Raw genomic sequence first — 23,186 nt, forward strand, 5'->3', positions numbered from 1 at the left:
GTTTCTCCCAGTTGATTCTGGGGTTCGCCAGGGGTGTGTTCTTGCTCCTACTCTGTTCAATGTTTGCTGAACTGAGTGTTGGGTAGGGTCATGGGGTCCAGCGGCTGTACGGCTGTGGCATATGTTAGTGAAGAGAGATTCACTGATCTTGATTTTGCTGACAATGCTGTGATCTTCACAGAGTCAATGTAGCTCTGATCAGGGCTCTCAAGAGACTGAATTAGGAGTCTGAGTGTCTGGGTTTGTGAGTGTCTTGGATAAAAACCAAGATCCAGACCTTCAATGACCTCTTGGGCACAGACATCAGCAGTGTGTCTGTCTGCGGAGAGAGTGTCAACCTTGTCAAGAGGTTTATTTACCTTGGCAGTGATATTCATGTCTCCGGTGACTATTCCTATGAAGTCAGTAGACAAATTGGGAGAGCATGGGGGGTCATGAGGTCACTGGAAAGAGGTGTGTGGCACTCCTGATATCTCTGCAAAACGACTAAGGTCCAAGTCTTCAGAGGCCTGGTACTTCTTGTTTTACTATATGGTTTACTATATGGTTGCGAGATATGGAATTTACCCAGTGACCTGAGACGAAGACTGAACTCCTTCGGTACTGTGTCTCTTCGGTGAATCCTTAGGTACTGTTGGTTTGACTTTGTGTCAAATAAGCAAATGCTCATGGAGGCACATTACCTGCATTGTGAGGGAGCATCAATTACAGCACTACAGCCATGTGCCACAATTCTCAGAGGGTGATCCGAGTAGCTGGACCAGGCCAAGGGGATGCCCACATAACACCTGGCTGTGGCAGATAGATAGTCATTTCTGGTGGATGTCTGCCTGGGAGGTTGCCAACCAGGATCCCAAGCTGTTTCAACGTGTGGTGGGTGCTGTAACGCGCTGTAAAAGTGCATGCTCCCTGACCTGTTGCAGGAGCCTATCCCAGCTAGTATTAGGTAGGAACAATCCCTAGACATGATGCCTACCTATCTCATGGTGAGCACACACATGTATCTGGGCCACTTTTAATAATAATAATAATTCATTATATTTATATAGCGCTTTTCTCAGTACTCAAAGCGCTATCCACACAGGGAGGAACCAGGAAGCGAACCCACAATCTTCCACAGTCTCCTTACTGCAAAGCAGCAGCACTACCACTGCGCCACCTGTGAGGACATCACCAGTCCATCTAATCTAATGTCCTTGGACTGTGAGAGGAAACCCATACAGATATGAGGAGAACATAAAAACTCCATACAGGGAGCACGGTACTTGAACCCCAGCCTCCTTGCTGCAATGCAGCAGTGCTACCACTGCTCTAATGTGCCATCCTACAGTGGAATTTAAAATAAGCATACTACTGTAATCACAAACAAAAGATATAATAAAAGGTATAGTTTTTTTTAACCCAAAACACACAAGGGAAGGGATGATCACAGTGAGGGCACAGAGTATGAGGAAACCAGAAAGGAAAAATACTATAGCTCTCCCACAGGGTCTCAATATTCAGGTCCCTGTTGTTTGTACTAATGAGGTTCTCCTGTCTCCAAGACACACACAAAGTCCCCATCCAAGATTTGACAGTGAGGTAGCAACACTGATATCACCAACACCATTTTATCATCACCAACACCATTTTGTGTGTGATAAACTAATTAGATAGTGTGCCTACAAGGAATACCCTAACAACTACTTACACTGGGCAAACTTAGGACTTACCAGCCTTACAGTATTTATTAGAATGTGAAAGAAACCCAGAATAATACAAGAAAAGCATACAAGCCCCACTCAGAATGCTTGCTAGCAAGAAGTCGCAACTGGAGCCCAAGTCTTTTCCATTACCTGGCTGTTGGAAGTTAGAGCATAGCCCATTATTACCAAATGCAGCTCTGCATGGGACATCAGTCCATCTCAATGCACAGCCATACACACACCCCCACTTGCACAGATTGGAGATGGGAGAACAGTCCGTGTCCACACTCTATACGCTCCGTGACTATGAAGCTTATTTATAAAACTTTTCATGGATTTGAGTGTAAAAATATGTACTTCCCATAAAAACAGGAAAATGCGTTTACCAAACAAAAAACATTTAGAAAACCTGGCATACGCACATTGCTACGCAATGTGAATTTCCCCATGGGATTAATAAAGTATCTATCTATCTATCTATCTATCTATCTATCTATCTATCTATCTATCTATCTATCTATCTATCTATCTATCTATCTATCTATCTATCTATCTATCTATCTATCTATCTATCTACTATTTAAAAATTGCAATCCCCTTGTAAATATGAGTGTGTGAATGCACCTCAAGCACTGCTGTGAAACATCCATATATGGAGTATGCTAATCAATCTCATACATATGTAGTCTCGATGCTTCAGATCTTAATTGGCCAGTAGAACAGCCTCCCACCTGACATGTCGAAAAGCCATCACCTACATTCAATACTATATGGCCCTGCTCCACAGCTGACAGTGCAAGATCATGTGCGGTATTATAACGCCTCTCCTCAGCCCTCTGGGTGCCCGGGAAAGGCAAAAAGGTGCCAGCATCTGAGTCTGTAGTTGCTATTATCTGGCACATGTAATGATGTAATTCCTGCTAAACAGTGAATTGTACAGGCCATAAGAAACTTCAGTCAGTTACCTTACCAACAAGCTATTCACTATGTACAGCACCTGTCAATCTGTTGTCTGCCAAAGCTATTTTGCCTCAAAATGAATTAATCTTGGGCTGACCCAGGCCACAGAGACACAACCTTTGCTATTTTCCAGTCACATTATGGCATCACAGGTGACTTGTACATTAACAGAATGTGAGTACTTACAGTTAAAAGATGCAGATTCATTCACGCTAGATGCCTTTATTGCAACGTGAGTTCAGTCAGTTGCTCCGATTACATTAGGAGAACCTGACACTGCCACAAATTGCATTTTTATGTTGCAAAAACATGTTATGTTTTATGTATGTGCACTCATACCATAATAAAACTGGTCAGTTAATGGCTCCCAGCACAGCAGGCATGAGGGACTGCAGTAGCCGATATAAATTGATGACAAAAATGAAAAAGTTCTTCAGTGGAAATGTACATTATGGGCCCTCTTAAAAAGGAACTAAATATAGTCTGAACATCACATTCCTTGATTTTGAAGTGTAATATGTTTGTCACGCCAACGCACATTGTAAAAGTGGTTCAGTGCTATGAATTATTATACATATGAGTCAATTTAACTGGTTTGGCTGCATTTCCCTGCTTGATCAAGGGTGTCATCACTTCCCATTTTCTCCAAAATGTTGGGTGCGGATGAGTCAAAGTTTCTGTAAAATATGAACAAATTCCCTGTCAAGTTTTCATTTGTGAATCCCAACATTTGTGTGGGAAGTTGCATCCTCACATTTTTGTGCTGTAACAAAAAAGACAGGGCATAAAAATTTAGGACACACATAGGCAAAACCCCATATAATTGCTGAAAAATTAACAAAACGATTAACATTTGTTAGCAGAAACGTCTTTCCAGACATGAGTTTAGTAATAGATTGACTACAGATGGCAGTGAAGCTGGTTAAGAGACCAGTGGAGAGGAAGAGGCGGGTCAAGGCAATCGGCAACCAAAAGTCATGACTCATCTCACCATCGATCATCGGATCTGCAGATGAAAAAAGAGGAGACACATTAGGCAACAGTGCCAACCCTCGCTCTGGAGTGGAATTACAGTTAAATGAGCCCTGAGGTTGTTTCTCAATCGCTTGTGTGTGACAGGGCATACAGTCATGGCCAAAATTATCGGCACCCCTGGAATTTTCCTTGAAAATGCACCAAAGCGCCCAGAAAATTGTTGCAATTACAAATGTTTTGGTATACACATGTTTATTTCCTTTATGTGCATTGGAACAACACAAAAAACAGAGAAAAAAAGCCAAATCTGACATCATTTCACACAAAACTCAAAAACCGGGCTGGACAAAATTATTGGCACCCTCTACTTAATATTTGGTTGCACGCCCTTTGGAAAAAATAACTGAAATCAAGCGCTTCCTATAACCATCAACAAGCTTGTTACACCTCTCAACTGGAATTTCCGATTACTCTTCTTTTGCAAACTGCTCAAGGTTTCTCAGATTTGAAGGGCGCCTTCTCCCAACAGCAATTTTGAGATCTCTCCATAAGTGTTCAATCGGATTTAGATCCGAACTCATTGCTGGCCACTTCAGAACTCTCCAGCGCTTTGTCTTCAACCATTTCTGAGTGCTTTTAGAGGTATGTTTGGGGTCATTGTCCTGCTGGAACACCTATGACCTCTGACACAGACCCAGCTTTCTGACACTGGGTCCTACATTGCGCCCCAATATCTTTTGGTAGTCCTCAGATTTCATGATGCCTTGCACACAGTCAAGGCATCCAGTGCCACAGGCAGCAAAATATCCCCAAATTATCTTAGAACCTCTACCCTGTTTGACTGTAGGTACTGTGTTCTTTTCTTCATAGGCCTCATTCCGTTTTCTGTAAACAGTAGAGTGATGAGCTTTACCAAAAAGCTCTACCTTGGTCTCATCTGTCCACAAGACGTTCGCCCAGAAGGATATTGGCTTCCTCAAGTACATTTTGGCAAACTCTAGTCTGGCTTTTTTATGTTTCTGTGTCAGCAGTGGGGTCCTCCTGGCTCTCCTGCCATAGCGTTTCATTTCGTTCAGATGTCGACGGATAGTTCGAGCTGACACTGTTGCACCCTGAGTCTGCAGAACAGCTTGAATATGTTTTGAAGTTGATTGGGGTTGTTTATCCACCATTCGGACTATCCTTCGTTGCAGTCTTTTATCAATTTTTCTCTTCCGTCCACGTCCAGGGAGATTAGCTACAGTGCCATGTGTTGTGAACTTCTTGATTATGTTGTGCATAGTGGACAAAGGAACATGAAGATCTCTGCAGATGGACTTGTAGCCTTGAGATTGTTGATATTTTTCCACAATATTTGTTCTCAAGTCCTCAGACAATTCTCTGCTCTACTTTCTGTTCTCCATGCTCAGCGTGGCACACTCAGACACACAACAGAAAGGCTCAGTCAACTTTTCTCCATTTTAACTGGCTTCAGGTGTGATTGCTATATTGCCAGCACCTGTTTCTTGCCACAGGTGAGTTCAAATGAGCATCATATGCTTGAAATAAAACGATTTACCCACAATTTTGAAAGGGTGCCAATAATTTTGTTCGGCCCATTTTTGGAGTTCTGTGTGACATGATGTCAGATTTGGCTTTTTTCTCTGTTTTTTTGTGTTGTTCCAATGCACATAAAGGAAATAAACATGTATATACAAAAACATTTGTAATTGCAATCATTTTCTGGGAGAAATGGTGCATTTTCTGGGAAAATTCCAGGGGTGCCGATAATTTCGGCCATGATTGTACACAAGTGTTATAAATGAGACCCTAGGGCAGAGGACTGAACCCTTAAGCTGTGAGGCTGCTTCACCAGCCACTGTGTGATCCTGTGTTTTGATAATATGGTTCAGGTGTTTCATTTTACAACCACTTCCCTAAATCATGCACTATACAGTCATATATAGTTCTCAGGTTTTTAAAACATACCTATGTCTCAGATCAAATTATCTGGTTATTCTTTCAGTTTCAGAGCAACTTTGTGCATTTAATATTTAATGTGGAATATCCTCGAACAAACAAAGTTAATTGTGAGTGTTAAGTCAAAATAAAAACCATAAGACAGAAAGACCGCTGAGGATTGGAGTTTCCCACCTCTGATTTAGAAGCAGTGCTTTCCATACATCATTAAATAAATAATTGAACAAAATAAGCAGCATGAGGACATTTTAAAAAGTCATTAAGCAAGTTAGTAAATACGCTGTAAAAAAAAAAATCACTGAATGAAGAGCACACTGGGGATATTTGCAGTGCTGAAAACAAGTTAAAATTTAATGATGTAACTTATTGAAGTTAAGTTCAAAGCAATTGAAAGATGGAAAGAAGTAAATTTTATATGATCAGAGACAACAACTCACAATGTCTAGAAAAAATGTATAAAGTGTGGCTGTACACAGTACAATAGACTACATCGGGTATATAATTTATCATGCACCGCCTTTACAAATAACAGCTTAGCTACTGTAAGTATTCATCTCTAAGCAGTATTTATAAAACTTAAACCGTAGGCACCAGAAGGTAAGGGAAAGGAGCATGCAAGTCCTGCTTAAATTAGAATACCACAAGTTTTTTCTTTTTCCTTTTTTTTTTTTACATAAATGTTTACACTAAAATGGGCGACACAATGATACACTCATTCATGATACTGCCTCACAGTTGGAGGAACGTAAGATCAGAGCCCAGGCTGATCACTGTCTATATGGGGTCTGCGTGGCCTCCCCATATTCTCGAAAGGTTTTTTTTTCTGGAAACTTTTTAAATCCCTACATGTTAAGATGAATTGGTGATTTAAAACTGTTGGTGAATGAGTGTGCCCTATGATAGGCCAGCATTAGCTTCAGACCCATTATCTTGAGATGGATTTAGGAGGTTTAAAAATGTTTGGTCATTCTACACTTAACATTTTTAATATGTTTTCTGTCCTAGTACAGCTAATTAGTGGACCTCTTCTTATTTGCTTTTCTAATTTGGCATTCTTTATACAGTGTTAGGTAAATTAGTCACTCTAAATCGGTGCTTTTCAATTTTTTTTCATGGTGACTTTTCAAAATTCTGCTCACCCCAACAGAGCAGGCCTGTATATTTTCATACATACAGTAACTGATGTTAGAATGGGATTACAAAAGAAAGCCATGTTTACATTTACAAACAAATTTTTAATGAAAGATTGTCTACAGTTAGTGACTCACATGTGACTGGTGAGTTTTACAAGTTTCTTTGATGTAAAGACAAATATGAAACAATTTAATTCACATTTCCTCATCATCCTTCTTTTACTGATTTATGATCCTCACAAAATAAACACACAGGCATAGGATCATTCTCATCACCGTAATAGGCCATAAATCCCATTTTCCAATACTTCTAATTGTATAAACCTAGCAGGCCTTTTGTAAACTTTTCAGGGTTGTCCAAAGAGGATGAACACTCAAGTCTTGTTTTGAATCATCATTAGTAAAACAGACAGGCGGCTGTTTCTTATGTATACCCCTTCACAGTGCACTTTGGAACATGTTTTCCTACCCTGCTGCCTGATCTTTAATTTGAAGTTGTTATAAGAACAAATTTTCAAACACTTCAACCTTGTTTTGTCATGGTAGTGTCTAAGGGTGACTATTCCCCTTTATACTCTTTATTATGTAGACTTTAATAGAATATCTCATATCCCATACTCTGACCAAACTGTCGGATACTGTAATTCAGTACTTCCCCCTTCCTTTTACATCTATAACCCCAGACAATTGGACAGAGCACCAGAACATGCAGGAGAACAAAGTAAAAATTTTAATAATATATTATAGATAATAGGGCCAAAATAATAAGCAAAGTAAAAAGAGTGTTGGTTAAAATAATACAACCTGGTAATAGGCTACCAGGTGGCTGACTGTCTTAATGTCTCTGCTCCGATTTGGTCTGGCATGGCCCTTGATATAGTATGCTGTCTGCTCAGGCCTTACCTCTGAACGGAAAAAATGGAAGTGATCGTGATCCTCAACATGGATGAAAAAAAAGAGAGACTTTACCTTTCTCTTATTTCGTGTGGCTTCTTGAATCACAGCCCTCATTCTGCCCCAGTCCAATTGCAGCCTATTCTTATCCTAGCTACCTGTATTTCCACAGGCTAGCTGTCCAGTTTAGAATATTACATTTACTTCTTCATTCTTGGTGCAATAGCTCATAGAATGTCCTGCAAACCTGGTCAACTCCCCCTCTAACAAAAGGTTTTAATTGATCTGGTAACTTGTAAAAGTCTCAGAGCAATGACTAGCTTATCCTGCTTTCTTGCATTTTAAAATTGAATAGTTAGACAATACCTTGAATGATTTACTATATATTGTAAGACATTAATCCATCCATCCATCCATTTTCCAACCCGCTGAATCCGAACACAGGGTCACGGGGGTCTGCTGGCACCAATCCTAGCCAACACAGGGCACAAGGCAGGAACCAGTCACGGGCAGGGTGCCAACCCACCACAGTAAGACATTAATAATAAAAAATATTATCTACTTATATGCTAGATATTGTTACCTGTTAAAATCCATAAAATAATCATTCATGTCCTAATCCTCTTCTCGTTTACTCTTAAACCTGAGATCCCTGCTCTGTTATGCAAAAACTGTTAAGCATCCATAACAGCTGGCAAAAATTGTATTTTCCTCTTATTAAAGACAATTAAAAATAACTGCCATATTTCTGATTTTCCTTTCAATATTATAACAGCTTTAAATCATAATTTGAAAGAGCTTTTTCTATGTTTGCAATGCCCATTTTAGCTATGTCAGCCAATACAGTTTCATACGCAGGCTACATTTTAAAGTGGCTGAAAAAGTAATATTACAGTCACCTATATTAGCTCTGTAACTGTAAAGGGAGAAAAAGACGAGTGGAGTTTAGCTTAGTCCCATTTGTTATTCCTGGAGTGCTTGCTCCTGCCCACATCACTCAAATGACATCCCATCCTGCTGTTGTGATTCCCAGAACATAACAAATGGCAAGGTTAAAGGCCTCTAAAATAGGGCCAAAACAGGCCAGCATCCAACCAAGCCTTCCCAGAAAAGCCCACTTTTCAGCATCTCAAGTGACCTGAGACATAGGCTTCAAAATATTAAAAAATATGAGGATTTTCCCAAACAATAATCAAAATTCATCACCAAGGAGAGGATAACCGTCACCCCTTGGTTTGTAAAGAGCAAGGTAAAAAGGAAACTTTATAAATGGAAGGCTTTTTTTGCAAAAGCAGAAAATATCACAACAAGCTCAAAAGGGCAAAAAGGACGTTCAAAAGATTTGACTGAAAGACAATTCAAAGACAAAAGCTCAATTCAAACATTGTCTAATAAACATAAGCAAAAGGTTAGCCAAACCAGTTAATCCATAGAACATACAGTGCATAATACTCACAGGAAAGGCAAAGCCACCTTCACCAAAACATATTCCAATGAACCACAAGGAACTGCATTTCCCAAGCTGCATTTACTGGCTGGGGTGGTGCCTAAGGGGGAGATAAGGGAGGCCTCACATCAAGGGGTACTACCCAAAAAATACAAGGAACGTAAAAGAACATAATTACACACATAGGAACTAAATTAACATAAGGTACATAATTAGGCAAATCATACAAATAGATGATAGAATTAAAAGTGAACAAAAAAACTTTATATAACAGCTATGTCAGGTTGGGTCTCACAAACTATCTACCATTTGCTAGAAAAAGTAAGAAAAGATTAGTGACTGCATGTTTGGGCACTCAAGAGTGATTTTTGTCGTGATAAGGTTGAAAGAGGCTCTCTAAGCTTTGCCCCCCATTATATTCTCTTTTTTGAGGACGTCACTTTGAGCATTACTAGAATCCTACTTCTTTGAAGGCCCATGTTACAGAACAAGTGCATTGTTTCAAGTGCAAAAAAAAAAGAAAGAAGAAAAGCAAATATAAAACAAACATATATGAATATTAGGCTACATTTGAATACATTCAAGTATATACTGTATATAATATTTCATTTATTTATCTTATTTTTTGAAAGGCATACTGCTGATTTGTTCCTTCTGTATTGAACATGTAAAATTTAAAACAAAATTATTCTGTTCTGTTTTTTTTTCTAGAAAGTAAAAATTAGAACATTAGTTATGTGACACCCCTGAAGCTGCAGCAGGACACCCAACTAGATGGTCTGCTTTAAAGCGCTTTAGTATGAGTGCGCCCTGACCAATGGTTTAGATCCTCTCTTTCGGCCACTTTGTCCTTGGTGCCCCTGGATTATGCTAAATGGGTTCAGAAAATGGATGGATAGTTTCGAGTAAAATGCTTTGTTCAAGAATTAAAAGGTTATTTGTCTAAGGAAAAGGAACCTACAGTTTAAGATGTCTGCTTTGCTTAACAGTATCCAGCAATCCCACTGTCTCCCTTCATATATCACAATTCCTGGTGGTTAAATGTTTTACCTGACAATTTGAGGGATGTTTTTTTTCTTAAAATGTCAATGTACCAATAACCATTATTTTGTGTCTTCTTTTGATTTTGTATCTCTATAGGGCGGTGAATCCAGAGCTCAAGTCATATGCCCTAGGGGTGCTCTTCCTTCTGCTGCGGCTGCTTGGTAAGTAGTAAGCTGTCTTTTGCAGGGTTCAGGTGTATTACTGGTTAGCGGCAGGCTCTGTACAGCTTGGAGCTCAGCTGTTTTCCTAGCTGCTACCACAGTAACGCTGGGCTTCCTATGGGATAGAAGCATAGAAAGTGTTCCACACAGAGGGGCATTTCTGCTAAATTAGTGGGTTTGATAATTGTAATGTAGGAGGATGGATCTGAAAGATGAAACCACACAGCAACCATGGTGACGAGCCTTCTGTTAATCACAGACAGGGCATCACGAGGTAATGACGTGTCTGAAGCATCATTTTGGTGTTCATATTAATTTTGCACATTGCTACTCTTTAACAGTGTTGGTCTTTGGATGTTCATTGAGTAGTTTTCCTAAAGAATTAAAGAATTGTAAATATTTCATTTAGATAAACACATTTATGGGTGTTATATTAGCATGACAGGTATTGCTGCTACCTCACAGCTCCAAGGTGCTCAGTTTGTGCAGAGTTTATATGTTCTCTCCATGCACACTGTAGTTTTCTCTGGGTAGTTTGTCTTTACTTATCTAAAAAAGATGTGCTGTTTAACTTTTTTGAGTGTGTGGGTGTGCGTGTGTGGGTGTGTGTGTGAAGGTGGTGGAGCTGTGCAGTATAGTGGGGTCTCAGCTGAAGTCACCAGGAAGTGTTCCGCTCACAATGTAGAAAGGCACACTGTCTGCTCAGCCGAGGCCAGGAGCCTCCTTTAACACAGGCAGATATCAAACTGCTTCTGAGGGCCATTGTACAGTAATCCAAAAGTTGCGGGTTTGCGGCTAGCCACCAGCAGTTACTACAGCACAAATCTCCGAACTGAGATGGCTCATGGAGTGTGTGAGCCCATGCCAAACCAGTGAGTGGTTGTTTGAGGCTCAAATATTTCCATTTGATTGACTGATGTCTCGTCCAGAGTAGATACCTATGTTGCCCAGTGCTGCCAGTATGGGATTCAGCCCCCTTGTGACCCTATAACTGAAAAAGCAGGTTTTTCAAATAGACGGGTGGATTGACAATTGTTGTTCCAGGAATTTTGCTTGGTGTGCAAAGCTTGATTTTTCTAATCGAATAGTGAAAAAGTTTTATGCAACAGAACCATAAATCCTTTCACCCAGAGCAGTGTGGGATGATCAAGTGATGGTTCTGTTTCCTTTAATGTTTTATGACTTCTAAAGAGTTGAAATTTCTTTAGCTGAGTAATTTAAAAAAGATTAACTATATCTACAGTAAAATGTTTGAAATTAGAGGAGAAATTTAAGCACTTTGAAAATGTTTTAACATTTAAAGTCAAAACTACCCAGACTATTTTCAGACTTGTTTTAGCTTATCTATCAGAAAGACAGATATGAGGATGGCTTTCCTTATATACATTAAACATTTTCAACTTGCTTAAATATTTACTGTGGATATTGATATTTTTATTCAATTAAGCTTTGAACAGAACCTTTCTTAACAAGAATTTTCCTTTTTTTTTTTGCTATTTTAATTTTCTTTTTCGTGTGAAATGTTTACCAAACTCTTAAAAACAAAGATATTTTGTCTGTGGAATCATTTCTGCGCGCCAGGTCTTTGTTGAATCCCATTTTTTAAGTTAGAGCTGCCGAACTTTGGTAACTGTGGAAAAACACTGCTACACATAACATTACAAAGTTATAATGTTTGGCACAAGGTGGCCCCTTTTTTAGAATTATTTGGTTTCTCTCACCTAAACAATATCTCAAAGCACTTATTGCAGTAGTAGATATAATTTTTTTTTTTTTTTAGAATAAATCTATATATGCAGAAAACAGACACACAAATTATATACTGTATATATCTGTCTCTGAATAAACAAATAAATTGTAATTATACACATATAATTATGCATTCATGCAAACCTTTACTTTTAAAGTCTCTGAATAAACAAATAAATTGTAACTATGCATATATAATTATGCATTCATGCAAACCTTTACTTTTAAAATTATTTTCTATGCCATTCATTAAAACAGTTTCATTTAACACTAGACACAGAGAAACCTTACATTTTGTATGGCAGATTGGAGTTTTTGTATTTCTATTCACACATCTTCTCCAGTCTTCTGTTGCAGTTGCTCCACAGAGGTTTAGTGTGTTTTCATTTACAGGTAGTCCCCAGGTTACAGACATCTGACCTACGACTTACGAACAAGGACGCAGCTGCGACGTATGCGCCTCAGTAACTGCTGGTCCGTCATCTTCGGCCTGGGGATGCTGCAAGCAGTGGTTGGAAGGGGGCGATTTCGCTGCTCACGCAGTGTAGTGTCCCTCGGGCGGCTCCTGGCGGCAAGCGGTGACCCGTGGTCCTTAGTCACCGGGGCCACAGCTGTCGCTCGTGTGCAGGACGATGGTTCGCTGCCCGCCCACTACGCTGCCGCAGCTACTGCTCCTGACTGGACGCAGGCTGGATGGAGCGGAGGGGGGCGTTTCACTGCCCACACGGCTGGTAATGCTGCAAGCGGTTGTGGCTGAACGGGGCAGCAGGGGTAGCATTGTAGTGTGCCTCGGATAGCTGCCTGTTGAATTGGGGTTGGTCGATTCACTACCCGCCTTTGGCCGCACTGTGTTCATTCTCGGTGGGCGGACCCTGCAGGTAGCATACTGTAGTGAAGGTGACTGTGAGGTGGGCTGGTGATGAACCCCCCTCGCTGCCCCCATTCATTCTCAATAGCAAGCCTGCTTGTACTGTTGTACACATAGCAGGAAGTTGTCTCTTGTCAGTACATCAGACGTATTGACCACGGGTGCCTTCCTGCTGTGATAGCATGTACAGTGCTGTGCAGAAAAGCTCATCTTAACCTTTTGTCTTCACCCTTCAAGAATGTCTCTGAAACACAAATCTGATGCAAGTGCCGGTGATACAGTAAAGAAGAGAAAAACCATCACCATTGAAAATAAAGTAGAAATAATAAAAATGTCAGAGAGAGGTGAAACTCCATCATTCATTGGCAGAGCACTTGGTTACAGTCGGTCAACAATTGCATTTATTAAAAAAATGTACCTGTTCCGACTTACATACAAATTCAACTTAAGTACAAACCTACAGTCCCTATCACATATGTAACCTGGGGACTGCCTGTATTTATTTTATTGTCGTTGTTGGCTTGCATTTCATGTCTGGAATAGCTTAGTACATACATACATTTTCATACTAGCTTCTTCTAGTGCTGGGGTAGGGGTGCAAACAATGCCTTTCTTGGCAGACTTGGGCACAGGGCAGGGAACAGCCCTAAACAGATCTCTCCAGAGCTAGTCGCACACACCACACATACACCTAAAACAGTGTTTATCAACCATAGTCGCAAGTGGCCTTTGATGTGTCACAAGCACATGACACTTATTCATGGCCCTGCCAAACTAATGAGTTTGCACTCAGTTCGTGTGAGGAACTTACAGATTTGGGTGTGACTACTGATCCTAATGTGATGTGGGAGACCTTCCGTGACAAGACCCTGAAGGTTGCTGAGGGTTGTGTTGGTGTTACCGGTGTTCCCAGAAGGAAGTGTTTCATCTCGCAGGGCACCATGGATATCGAGAGGAGTCATTGCGCATGGCTCAGTGGCACCTCTGGTCTGTACCGAGAACTGAGAAGGGACGGCTGCAAGGGCTCTGAGGGCAGATAAAGAGGCGTTTATTAGAGGAATCTGTGAGCAGGTGACACACCATGTGTGGTCTAGTGACCCACGTCCTGCTTACAGAGGAATTGAAGCATTACACACATCCGAATCTGTTCCTCAGAGAGTCGCAGTCAGGTAGGCTGATGAAACGGTTCTTACAGATGACACTGCAGTAGCCTCTGGGCTGGCTACTTTGAGCAGTTGTTCAAAGCTGATCCTCTGGCTAGGACGTTGAACATCTCTGGGTCCACGGTTCTTGAGGCTGATCCTCCAATTAGCTGTGAACCAGCTGAGGGGGGTGGGGGGGCAGGCTGCAGGGATCTATGGTATCCAGGGTGAACTTCTGCAGGCTGGTGGTAAGGCTGGCCTCCTGGCATTGCAAACAATCTTTGCTTTCATTTGGGAGACTGGCATCATCCCAACTGACTGGAAAATGGGACTTGCCATCCCTATCTGGAAAGAGAAGGGTGATTGCCTGGATTGCAGCAACTACAGGGGGATAACACTGCTCCCGGTGCCGGGTAAGGTCCTTGCTAGGGTCGTCCTCAATAGGATCCATGATCACTTGCTTGCCTACCAGCAACCGGAACAGTCTGGTTTTACACTTAAGAAGTCTACCATTGACCACATCCTGGCACTGAGGGTTCTCATGGAGTGCAAATGCGAATATCAGCAGAGTTTCTTTGCAGCCTTTGTCAATTTTCGTAAAGCGTTCGACTCAGTTGATCGAGCTGCCCTGTGGAACATCCTGAGGGTTCGCGGGATCCCCTTGAGGTTACTGGCTATCATGGCCGGCCTGTACACTGGTACAGTGGAACCTCGGGTCACAACTGTAATTCGTTCCAAAACCCTGGTCGCAACCCGATTTGGTCATGACCCGAAGTAATTTCCCCCATAGGATTGTATGTAAATACAATTAATCCGTTCTGGACCGTACGAGCTGTATGTAAATATATATATGCTCGCTTGCACTCTCTCTGTCTCTCTCGCTCACTCGCTTGCGCTCTGTCTCACTCGCACTCTCTCTCTGTCTGTCTCTCTCTCTCTCACTCACAGCACAGGGAATGCACATGGAGAGCTTAATACGTGCGGAAATCATTGGCGCGTACGAACCGGAAGGGAAACTGGCTTGTTTGTCACCCGAGTGTGTTGTCGTGAACAGATGCAAAAGTTTGGCGAACTTTTTGGTCATAACCCGATTTGTACGTGGTCCGAGACATTCGTGATCCGAGGTTCCACTGTACTATGAGTGCTGTGCAGAGTGGAGGCAGAACCTCTGTGTTTTTCCCAGTTGATTCTGGGGTTCGTTAGGGGTGTATTCTTGCTCCTACGCTGTTCAATGCTTGTATGGACTGGGTGTTGGGCAAGGTCGTGGGGTTCAGCGGCTGTGGGGCATCTGTTGGTGAAGAAAGATTCACGGATCTTGACTTTGCTGACGATGCTGTGATCTTCACGGAGTCAATGAAGGCTCTGATCGGGGCGCTCGAGTGACTGAGCGAGAAGTCTGAGTGTCTGTGCTTGCGAGTGTCCTGGATAAAAACCAAGATCCAGGCCTTTAATGACCTCTTGGGCACAGTCATCAGTAGTGTGCCTGTTTGTGGAGAGAGTGTCAACCTTGTCGAGAGGTTTACTTACCTTGGCAGTGACATTCATGTCTCTGGTGACTCTTTCTATGAAGTCAGTAGACGGATTGGGAGAGCATGGGGGGTCATGAGCTCGCTGGAAAGGGGTGTGTGGCGCTCCCGATATCTATGCAAAAGGACGAAGGTCCAAGTCTTTAGAGTCCTGGTGCTTCCTGTCTTGCTATATGGTTGCGAGACACGGATGCTATCCAGTGACTTGAGACGAAGACTGGACTCCTTTGGTACCATGTCTCTCCGGAAAATCCTTGGGTACCGTTGGTTTGACTTTGTGTCGATTGAGCGGTTGCTCATGGAATCCCGAATGAGGCACATTACCTGCATTGTGAGGGAGCGTTAGTTATGGCACTATGGTCATGTGGCGTGTTTCCCTGAGAGTGATTCTGCTTATAAGATCCTCATTGTTGGGGACCCGAATGGCTGAACCAGGCCAAGACGTCGCCCACGTAACACCTGGATGCGGCAGATAGACGGTCACTTCCATAGGGTGGGACTGGACTGCGTGTTTGCCTGGGGGGGGTTGCCAACCGGGATCCTGAGTTGTTTTGTCGTGCAGTGGGTGCAGCAACACACCGTACCAGTGCATGCTCCCCAACTTGACTTGACTGCCATCCCCAAAGCCACTAATCCTAATCACACTTATTTCATTAATGGCTCACTTCAGCTTCTGCCACCCATCCAAGACCAGTCTTTGATTTTATTTCCTATTTGTGATTGCGCTCATTTGTGCCTTTTGGGTTATGGGTGCATGGGGCGATGAAAAAAGCACTATTGAAAAAAGGATAAAAATATTGGGGCGTGGTGGAGGAATTTTGCTGTGAACTGTAGTTGCCTCCCCTGCCATAACCCATCATCTATGGGGGGGGCTTTAGATTCATCAAAAATTTCAATCTCCAGTTTTTGACGGATCACAACGTTTTTGAATCCCCTGATACCAAAAACATCGATATCTCGATAATGGGTGTGTGTTTGTGTGTCACAGTTTCTTAAGGACGCTCTACATTCACTTGCTCTGCTCCCCAGCTTTGGAACTCACTACCATCTGAGCTTAGAAATATTGAATCATTTTCACTTTTCAAATCTAAACTTGAAACTCATTTGTTTAAGACTGCTTTTTCTCTTTGATTACAATTGCTCTGTCTGATTTTAACTTTTGTATTTTACTTTTGTTTATAATCTGTGTTTTTTCTATTGTCCTTGAGTGTTTAGAAAGTCGCCTACAAATAAATAAAATGTATTATTATTATTATTATTATTATTAAAATGCATATTAGGCTGCCAGATTTCAGATTTTATTAGAACTTATCTGTTTAGCGACACTTTCAGGTTACAGACATTTATGGTTTTATTTCATTACTGACTGCCTGTTTTCTCTTTCCAGGTTTTATCCCTCCTCCACTAATCTTTGGCGCTGGAATTGATTCAACATGTCTATTCTGGAGCACAGTCTGTGGGCAGCGAGGGGCCTGCATGCTTTATGATAATGTGACCTACCGCTACTTGTATGTCAGCATCGCCATCGTTCTCAAGTCAGTTGCATTCATTCTTTACACCACCACATGGCAGTGTTTACGGAAAAACTATAAAAGGTATATAAAGAACAACGAAGGCGGGCTGACTACCAGTGAACTGTTTGCCTCCACCCTCACCCTGGACAACTTGGGTAGGGACGTTACTCAACACCCGCCACCAAATAGGACAAAATTTATTTATAACCTAGAAGATCACGAGTGGTGTGAAAATATGGAATCAGTTTTATAAAAGGAAAAAAAGAACAAGATACAATATTGCAATCATAGAAAAAAATATGCTTTTTTTAATCTCAGTGCATTTTCATTCTTGTTGATGCTTGGAAAGACTACAACTGGTAAGCTGCTATTGATCTAATATCCAGAGTGAAGTTCCACATCTGTCCAGATATTGCTTCCTAAAAGATGTCAAATTTGCAGCCTCCAGATGTTGTAAATGTCAGTCACATATGTCCTGGCTGCCCATATTCTGGAAATGATCCATGGCAAAATGTCTGGCATTTACGTCTGTTAACCACGTCGTCTCCATTTGAATCACTCACCCTTCATTCAAGGAACGGCTTTGTACTTGTCTTCTTGCAGGGTTCATATAAGAATTTATTGGTCTCCCTTCGTATTTTTTTTTTTCCTATGAACACGGCTGCGTGGCCTGTTAATTCTGCAGGTTGTTCTTCTTTCCTTGTTTGAAGCCCCAGGAAGCATGAGGTGACCAAATGCCCTGCAGAATTTGCTTGTTCAGGTTTAAACTACACCGAGAAAAACGCATGTGCCTATTATAGCCACTATGCTTCCTTATCTGAAGCTCAGCAATAGTAATGAGTACTAGACCTGAAAACAAGTTTATTACTCCCATAGAGTGTTTTTATGTTTTTTTTCTTGTCTCTACAGCAGACCAGAACTTCTTCATAGCTGATAATTTGGAAGGGTCTGGGTGCACTCTGGGTGCAGCTGTTTCCAATCAAGTATTCCCTACACCTTGCAGTGGCTGCTCTAGAATGAATCCTAAATTGAAGAGTGACCTCACACACTGGAAATTTTAAAAGTTCACCTACAGCTGATTTTGGATGTTGTCACATTGGATGTGGTGCGGCTGTGAGAAGATAGTTTTATTTCATTGTCATCAAGGAACAAGTAGTTCATTATGCTCATGCATGTTTTTACGTGACGTTTAAGACATTAGCAAAAAGATATGTTGACAAGATAGGAAATGAGAGTCGGTGAGTTGATCTAATATTGTCTGCCTAAACAAATAGAGAACAATAGACATAAGCTACCAGGTAGTGTGGTAGACAGTAGGACCTTAGGGACTTTCAGAACTAGTCTTAATGTTATTTTAGAAGAATTAAGTGTAACGGACTGGCGAGGTTTGCTTGGGTGAATGGCCTGTTCTGGTCTAGATCATCCTAACAAATTTCTCAAGACCTCAAGTGCTTGCTTTCCAGTATACAGTAATGTCAAAAGCACTTTTAAGTAAGTGTTGAGTAGTGGTACCCTATGTAGTTAACATGAAAGCAGGCTGCCAAAGAAATTGCTCATATAAAAGTTTAAAAACCCACATCAAGATTTTCCTGTGCCAAAGAGTACAATGACTTGCATTTTATGATTCCCAGAAGCTCCACAAAGTGATGAGTGACTTTTTACTGTGAAGAAGTTCTATCTGATACACATTTTCTTTGAGATGTCAGATTTTATTCTTGACCAGGTGGTAGTCACCCCATGTTCCGCAATCATTGGATAATCAGCACAAATTCTATAGTTACAGTTAGAAGGTATCTGCATAACCCTAGAAGCACAATTTGATTTAACTGTTAAGCTTTCCATGTGTCAATGAACGTATCTTTTATCAGCCTCACTACATCTACTAGTGGCAAATAACATGATTTGTTAAAAAAAAAATCTGAATGATCTAAAGTGGGTCTGAGTGCACCCAGCACACCCCAAGATATGAGCTCCTGGCCTAGAGACTATAAATACTAATGCAATAATTACGACTCCTTGTCCTCCCCACGCAAGTTCAAAGAGGACTTCTCTTTCACCTTTTCAGAAGCTTCCCTATGCTATAAATAAACTCAAATATATATACGCATACATCTTTACTACTTTTTATACCAGTTCATGTTTTTCATTGCTTTTGAATTCAATATTTCCATTAGAAGTTCAAGTGTACGCTTTTATAGTCAATAGGTCTTGATGCATTTCTGGGACGTCATAAGGAAAACCAGAAGAGAAGATTAATTTCAAGCCTCTGCTCTACGTTAAATGATGATATCTTATTGGGTTTGCACTTTCAACCAGTATGGTGTTCTGCTAATTTTAAATGTTCACATATAGGAGCCAGTCGCCAGCAGGGATGTTCCTTTAAGTGTAAGGGATATTCAGAAATGTAATGGCCATCTCATGGATTTGTTTCCCTGTTTCATGGTCTTTCTGTTTTAATATTATGTAAAGAATCAAGAAAATGGATTCATTTTCTAGGTTGATGTTTTACCACGGTATCTACCTTATGACACCAGACAAGAGCAGAATCTTTGGACCTGTTCGATTTAGTCAAGCAGCATGGACCAAACAGTTGCCAGTTTCATATGAGTATCTACACTTCTAATTTTTAGAGATCTCCAATGATTTTGCTGGGAAAAGCATGTCTGCAAACTGCTGGTGCCAATGCAAGCATACAAGATGTAGTGTATGTTCTCCTCACCGTCCTTTTTGGATTGGTCAGTTTTTTTAAAGGTCAGATTCCCATAGCAGCTATACCAGTACTCACCTGTTGGTGATTAGATGATTGACAACACTTGTCATGTCATCATGTGTGCCATCGATATTTCTCAGATGTAATAAACAAATATTTTCTAATAAATTATATTCACAGACCATAGGAGTTTCTTCTTCCTGATGCAAAACTGTTTTTACATAAATCATGAAAGTCATTGTTTTTTCATAAAAGTTTTTTCACAGATTACTTTCATTTTTTCTCTTTTCTTACACATCTTTGAAAATGGTTATCAACCCCACTGCTTCCACTCCCCTCACACTACTATTTGTGACTATTTTCTAAAAAATGTTCTTTTTTTCGTTGTTCCAATGATGTCTTTTTCATGTCATTTGAACGTTTTCATAGTGGCAGGGATTGATTTCCTTGACCGTCTGTTTCTATTTCCATTGTGCCTGCTGCTGCCAGGATAGGCTGTGACTTTGTGCAGCCCTGAAATTGAATTAAAATTCATTTATGTGTTTCCTTAAATGCATTTGTAAGCCAGCATATTCAATTTCAGACCATGTGTTCATTTGTGTTAACTATCCATATCCACAATCTGCATATTCCAATGGAAGGTCACAGGGAGCCTACCCCAGCAGCATTAGACCTAAAACTGGAAATGGCAGTGGAGGAAGTGCCAGTTCATCACAGGGCATAATCACACACACACTCATTAAGGGCCGATGTGGAGTCACTTCTCAACCCAGTACACACATGTCTTTTAGATGTGGATGAAGGACAAGTGCAGACAAGAGGATAACATGCAACTTAAACACAGATGTTGACCCAGCAGTATAGAGCTCTGAAGCAGCAACATTTGTTAACTGTCAATGCCGTGACTGGTCTTAGCATCCATGATCTTGAACCAGATAAATAGATCGATGGCAGCACTGCAAACAACAATGTATCATAACAAAACAGCAAATACTAATATCCAGAGGCTGCTTAATTAACCATAAAATCATTTTTAAAGATCCATTCCCTGTTTAAGAATGGCTGCCTTACAGCTCCAGCTGTTTTAATTCCCATCCAGTTAGTGTCTGTATGGAGCTTGCATGTTATCCTTATGTATGCATGTTTTATATTTATAATTATCAACTAAATGAGTGGAGAATCATATCTAGCTCTGGAAAGTGAATGGGCCACTGGGCTTAAAACCCACATTAAGTTGCTAAGTTCTTTATCAAAGTAAACCTGAACCTCTTGGTATTTCTGCAGTGTCAAGTTAGTTAACAAATGTTAAAACAGAAACACGATAATTTGCCTTTAGTCTTGTTAGTGGCTAGAAATGGCCTCTGATTTTTATAAAAAAAAAAAAGATGCAAAGCATGGAGTTGCGTTGACTGGTGACTCTGAATTAGCCTGTTGTGATTGATTGTGAGTCGTCCATCTGTTTCATGCTTTGGGCCTCATACTGCTGAGACAGACTGCAGCCCCTGTGACCCTGAACTGCAGAAAGCAGATTCAAAGAATAAATGAAAAGATGGATGGATGGATCAAATCAATGCAGTATTGATGATGGTGGTTTCAAAAGCGAGACTAAGAGCTTTTATTCCTGCAGTACGCCGGTGGGTGTCAGTTACCTCTGCAAGTGTGACTTTTGGCTCACTCAGCCATTTATTAAAGTTTTCCACTCCCTGTTGTTTAGGAGGATGTTTCCACTGTGATCTAACACAGTACAGTACATTGTTTCACAGCGCTGGATATTTATTAAAATAGTCACTAATATTAGCAAGCTCCATTTTGAAAATATTGTGAATTCAAATAGTATTGCCACAGTTTATTTGCTGGTTTCCTCTGTTCCAAATGAACTTTACCTCACAGCTGCCAAAGCATTTTAAAATTGTAAAAAAAAAAAAAAAAAGTTTTATGTATTTATTTATTTATTTTTTAAATTTATGCTATTACTTTGAATTTAGAGAAATGTCACTGAATCAGCTTCTAAAGTTTGTAAAAACAAGTTTATTATTGGCGTAGATTTCTTTAAGGTCATTGTACAATGTAATGGGTATTTTTCAAAACAGCCTGTAACTTTCTGTTCATGATCTCAAGAAAATGACCTGATGGCTATTAAATATTTTCAAAATGTTGTTATACAATCTTGAGTAGAATACTTCAAAGATCAGCTCATACTTCGGCCCATTATAGCATTCCACTTCGTCTGAGCGTCTGGGAATGAGTGAATTGCTTTTTAAATGCCTTATTTGTATAAACCTCGGAGAGCCTGACTTGTGAAACAAGTGGTGCCAACTCTTTATTTATAAAACAGCTGCAGTGAAACAGCTGTATCTGAGGTCCTTAATTAAGGGTCTTTAGAAGCAATCCAGCAGGTGACCAGTTGGCTCTGAGTGCAGGGCAGTGCGTGTTTGTCACCAGCAAATCAGAAATTTCCGGCAATAATCAGCAGAGGGAGGAAGACTTGCCATAATAATTCATGGCTGGATTTTCTTGTTCTTCCTTGGGAACAGCAAAACCTTTCAAAAGCAAATGAAATGTATGTTAAATATAAGGTTTAAATTCCTTATTATGGAATAGATGCAGGGTCATTGGGATAGATCTGCAAGATTTGAAAATATTCAAACACAATTTTCTTGTGCACACATTGTGTAGATGTTCTCTGCATTTAATGGCATACCTTAACACTTCTCAGTGTGTGCACTCATTTACTAGCAGTGCCAATGCCGGCCTGAGGTTTTTGACTTTTCAGACCCCTTTCAACTTTGCCTTTAAAGTCACATATTTCCCCTGTCAAAAACAGCCTACCACTTCATTCCCTCCCTCTCACTCTGCTAAAACACACCAACTGCCCAACACTTTGTGCTGCACCCAAGACCAGGGAGCAGTTGAGTGACCATTAGGTTCTCAGACTACCTTCGAGTTTTGTTCAACAGAAGTTAATCTGAATTACTAAAGTTAGAGGCCCTGCTCCTAAGTTATCTTCCTTTTGGATAACCGTTTGAAAAGAGAAACTGGACAAGAGGCCTACCAGAGTCATTGCTGGTAACGATACGATCGCATACTTGTTATCTATTAAGGTATGGCTTTAAAAGTTTACAACCTCTATACATTACATAATAAATATACACAGCAAAATTGCCAGTGGTCAATTAACACATTAAGTGTGTATACAATATGGAAACCATCCATACAATATGGAAACCTTTTTATTTAAGAAACAAATCAGAATAACAAAACACAACCCATTCAAATGAAAATCTAACTAACATGGCGAGTTCAACAGCATTTTCAGAAGACACTCCATAACACTCGGCACCCGATCGCCACTCAACAAAGAGAGCCATACGGCCTACACAGGTTTTTGCAAAAAGGATACCACATCAAAAAAGACGCAG

The 23,186-nt window shown here is 40.6% G+C and overlaps 1 protein-coding gene across 1 annotated transcript in view; it reads left to right on the forward strand.

Annotated features, from left to right (window-relative positions):
- Nucleotides 1–21,923, forward strand: part of slco3a1a (solute carrier organic anion transporter family member 3A1a) — a 340,728-nt gene extending 318,805 nt beyond the window's left edge. Inside the window, exons 9-10 of the mRNA XM_028823939.2 lie at nt 10,194–10,258; nt 16,931–21,923. Coding sequence (XP_028679772.1) covers nt 10,194–10,258; nt 16,931–17,310 — 445 coding nt within the window. The 3' untranslated portion in view covers nt 17,311–21,923. The remainder of the gene's footprint in view (nt 1–10,193; nt 10,259–16,930) is intronic.
- The last annotated feature ends 1,263 nt before the right edge of the window (nt 21,924–23,186 follow it).

This window comes from Erpetoichthys calabaricus, chromosome 17, assembly GCF_900747795.2.
Source record: "Erpetoichthys calabaricus chromosome 17, fErpCal1.3, whole genome shotgun sequence".
In the NCBI taxonomy this organism is placed as follows: domain Eukaryota; kingdom Metazoa; phylum Chordata; class Cladistia; order Polypteriformes; family Polypteridae; genus Erpetoichthys; species Erpetoichthys calabaricus.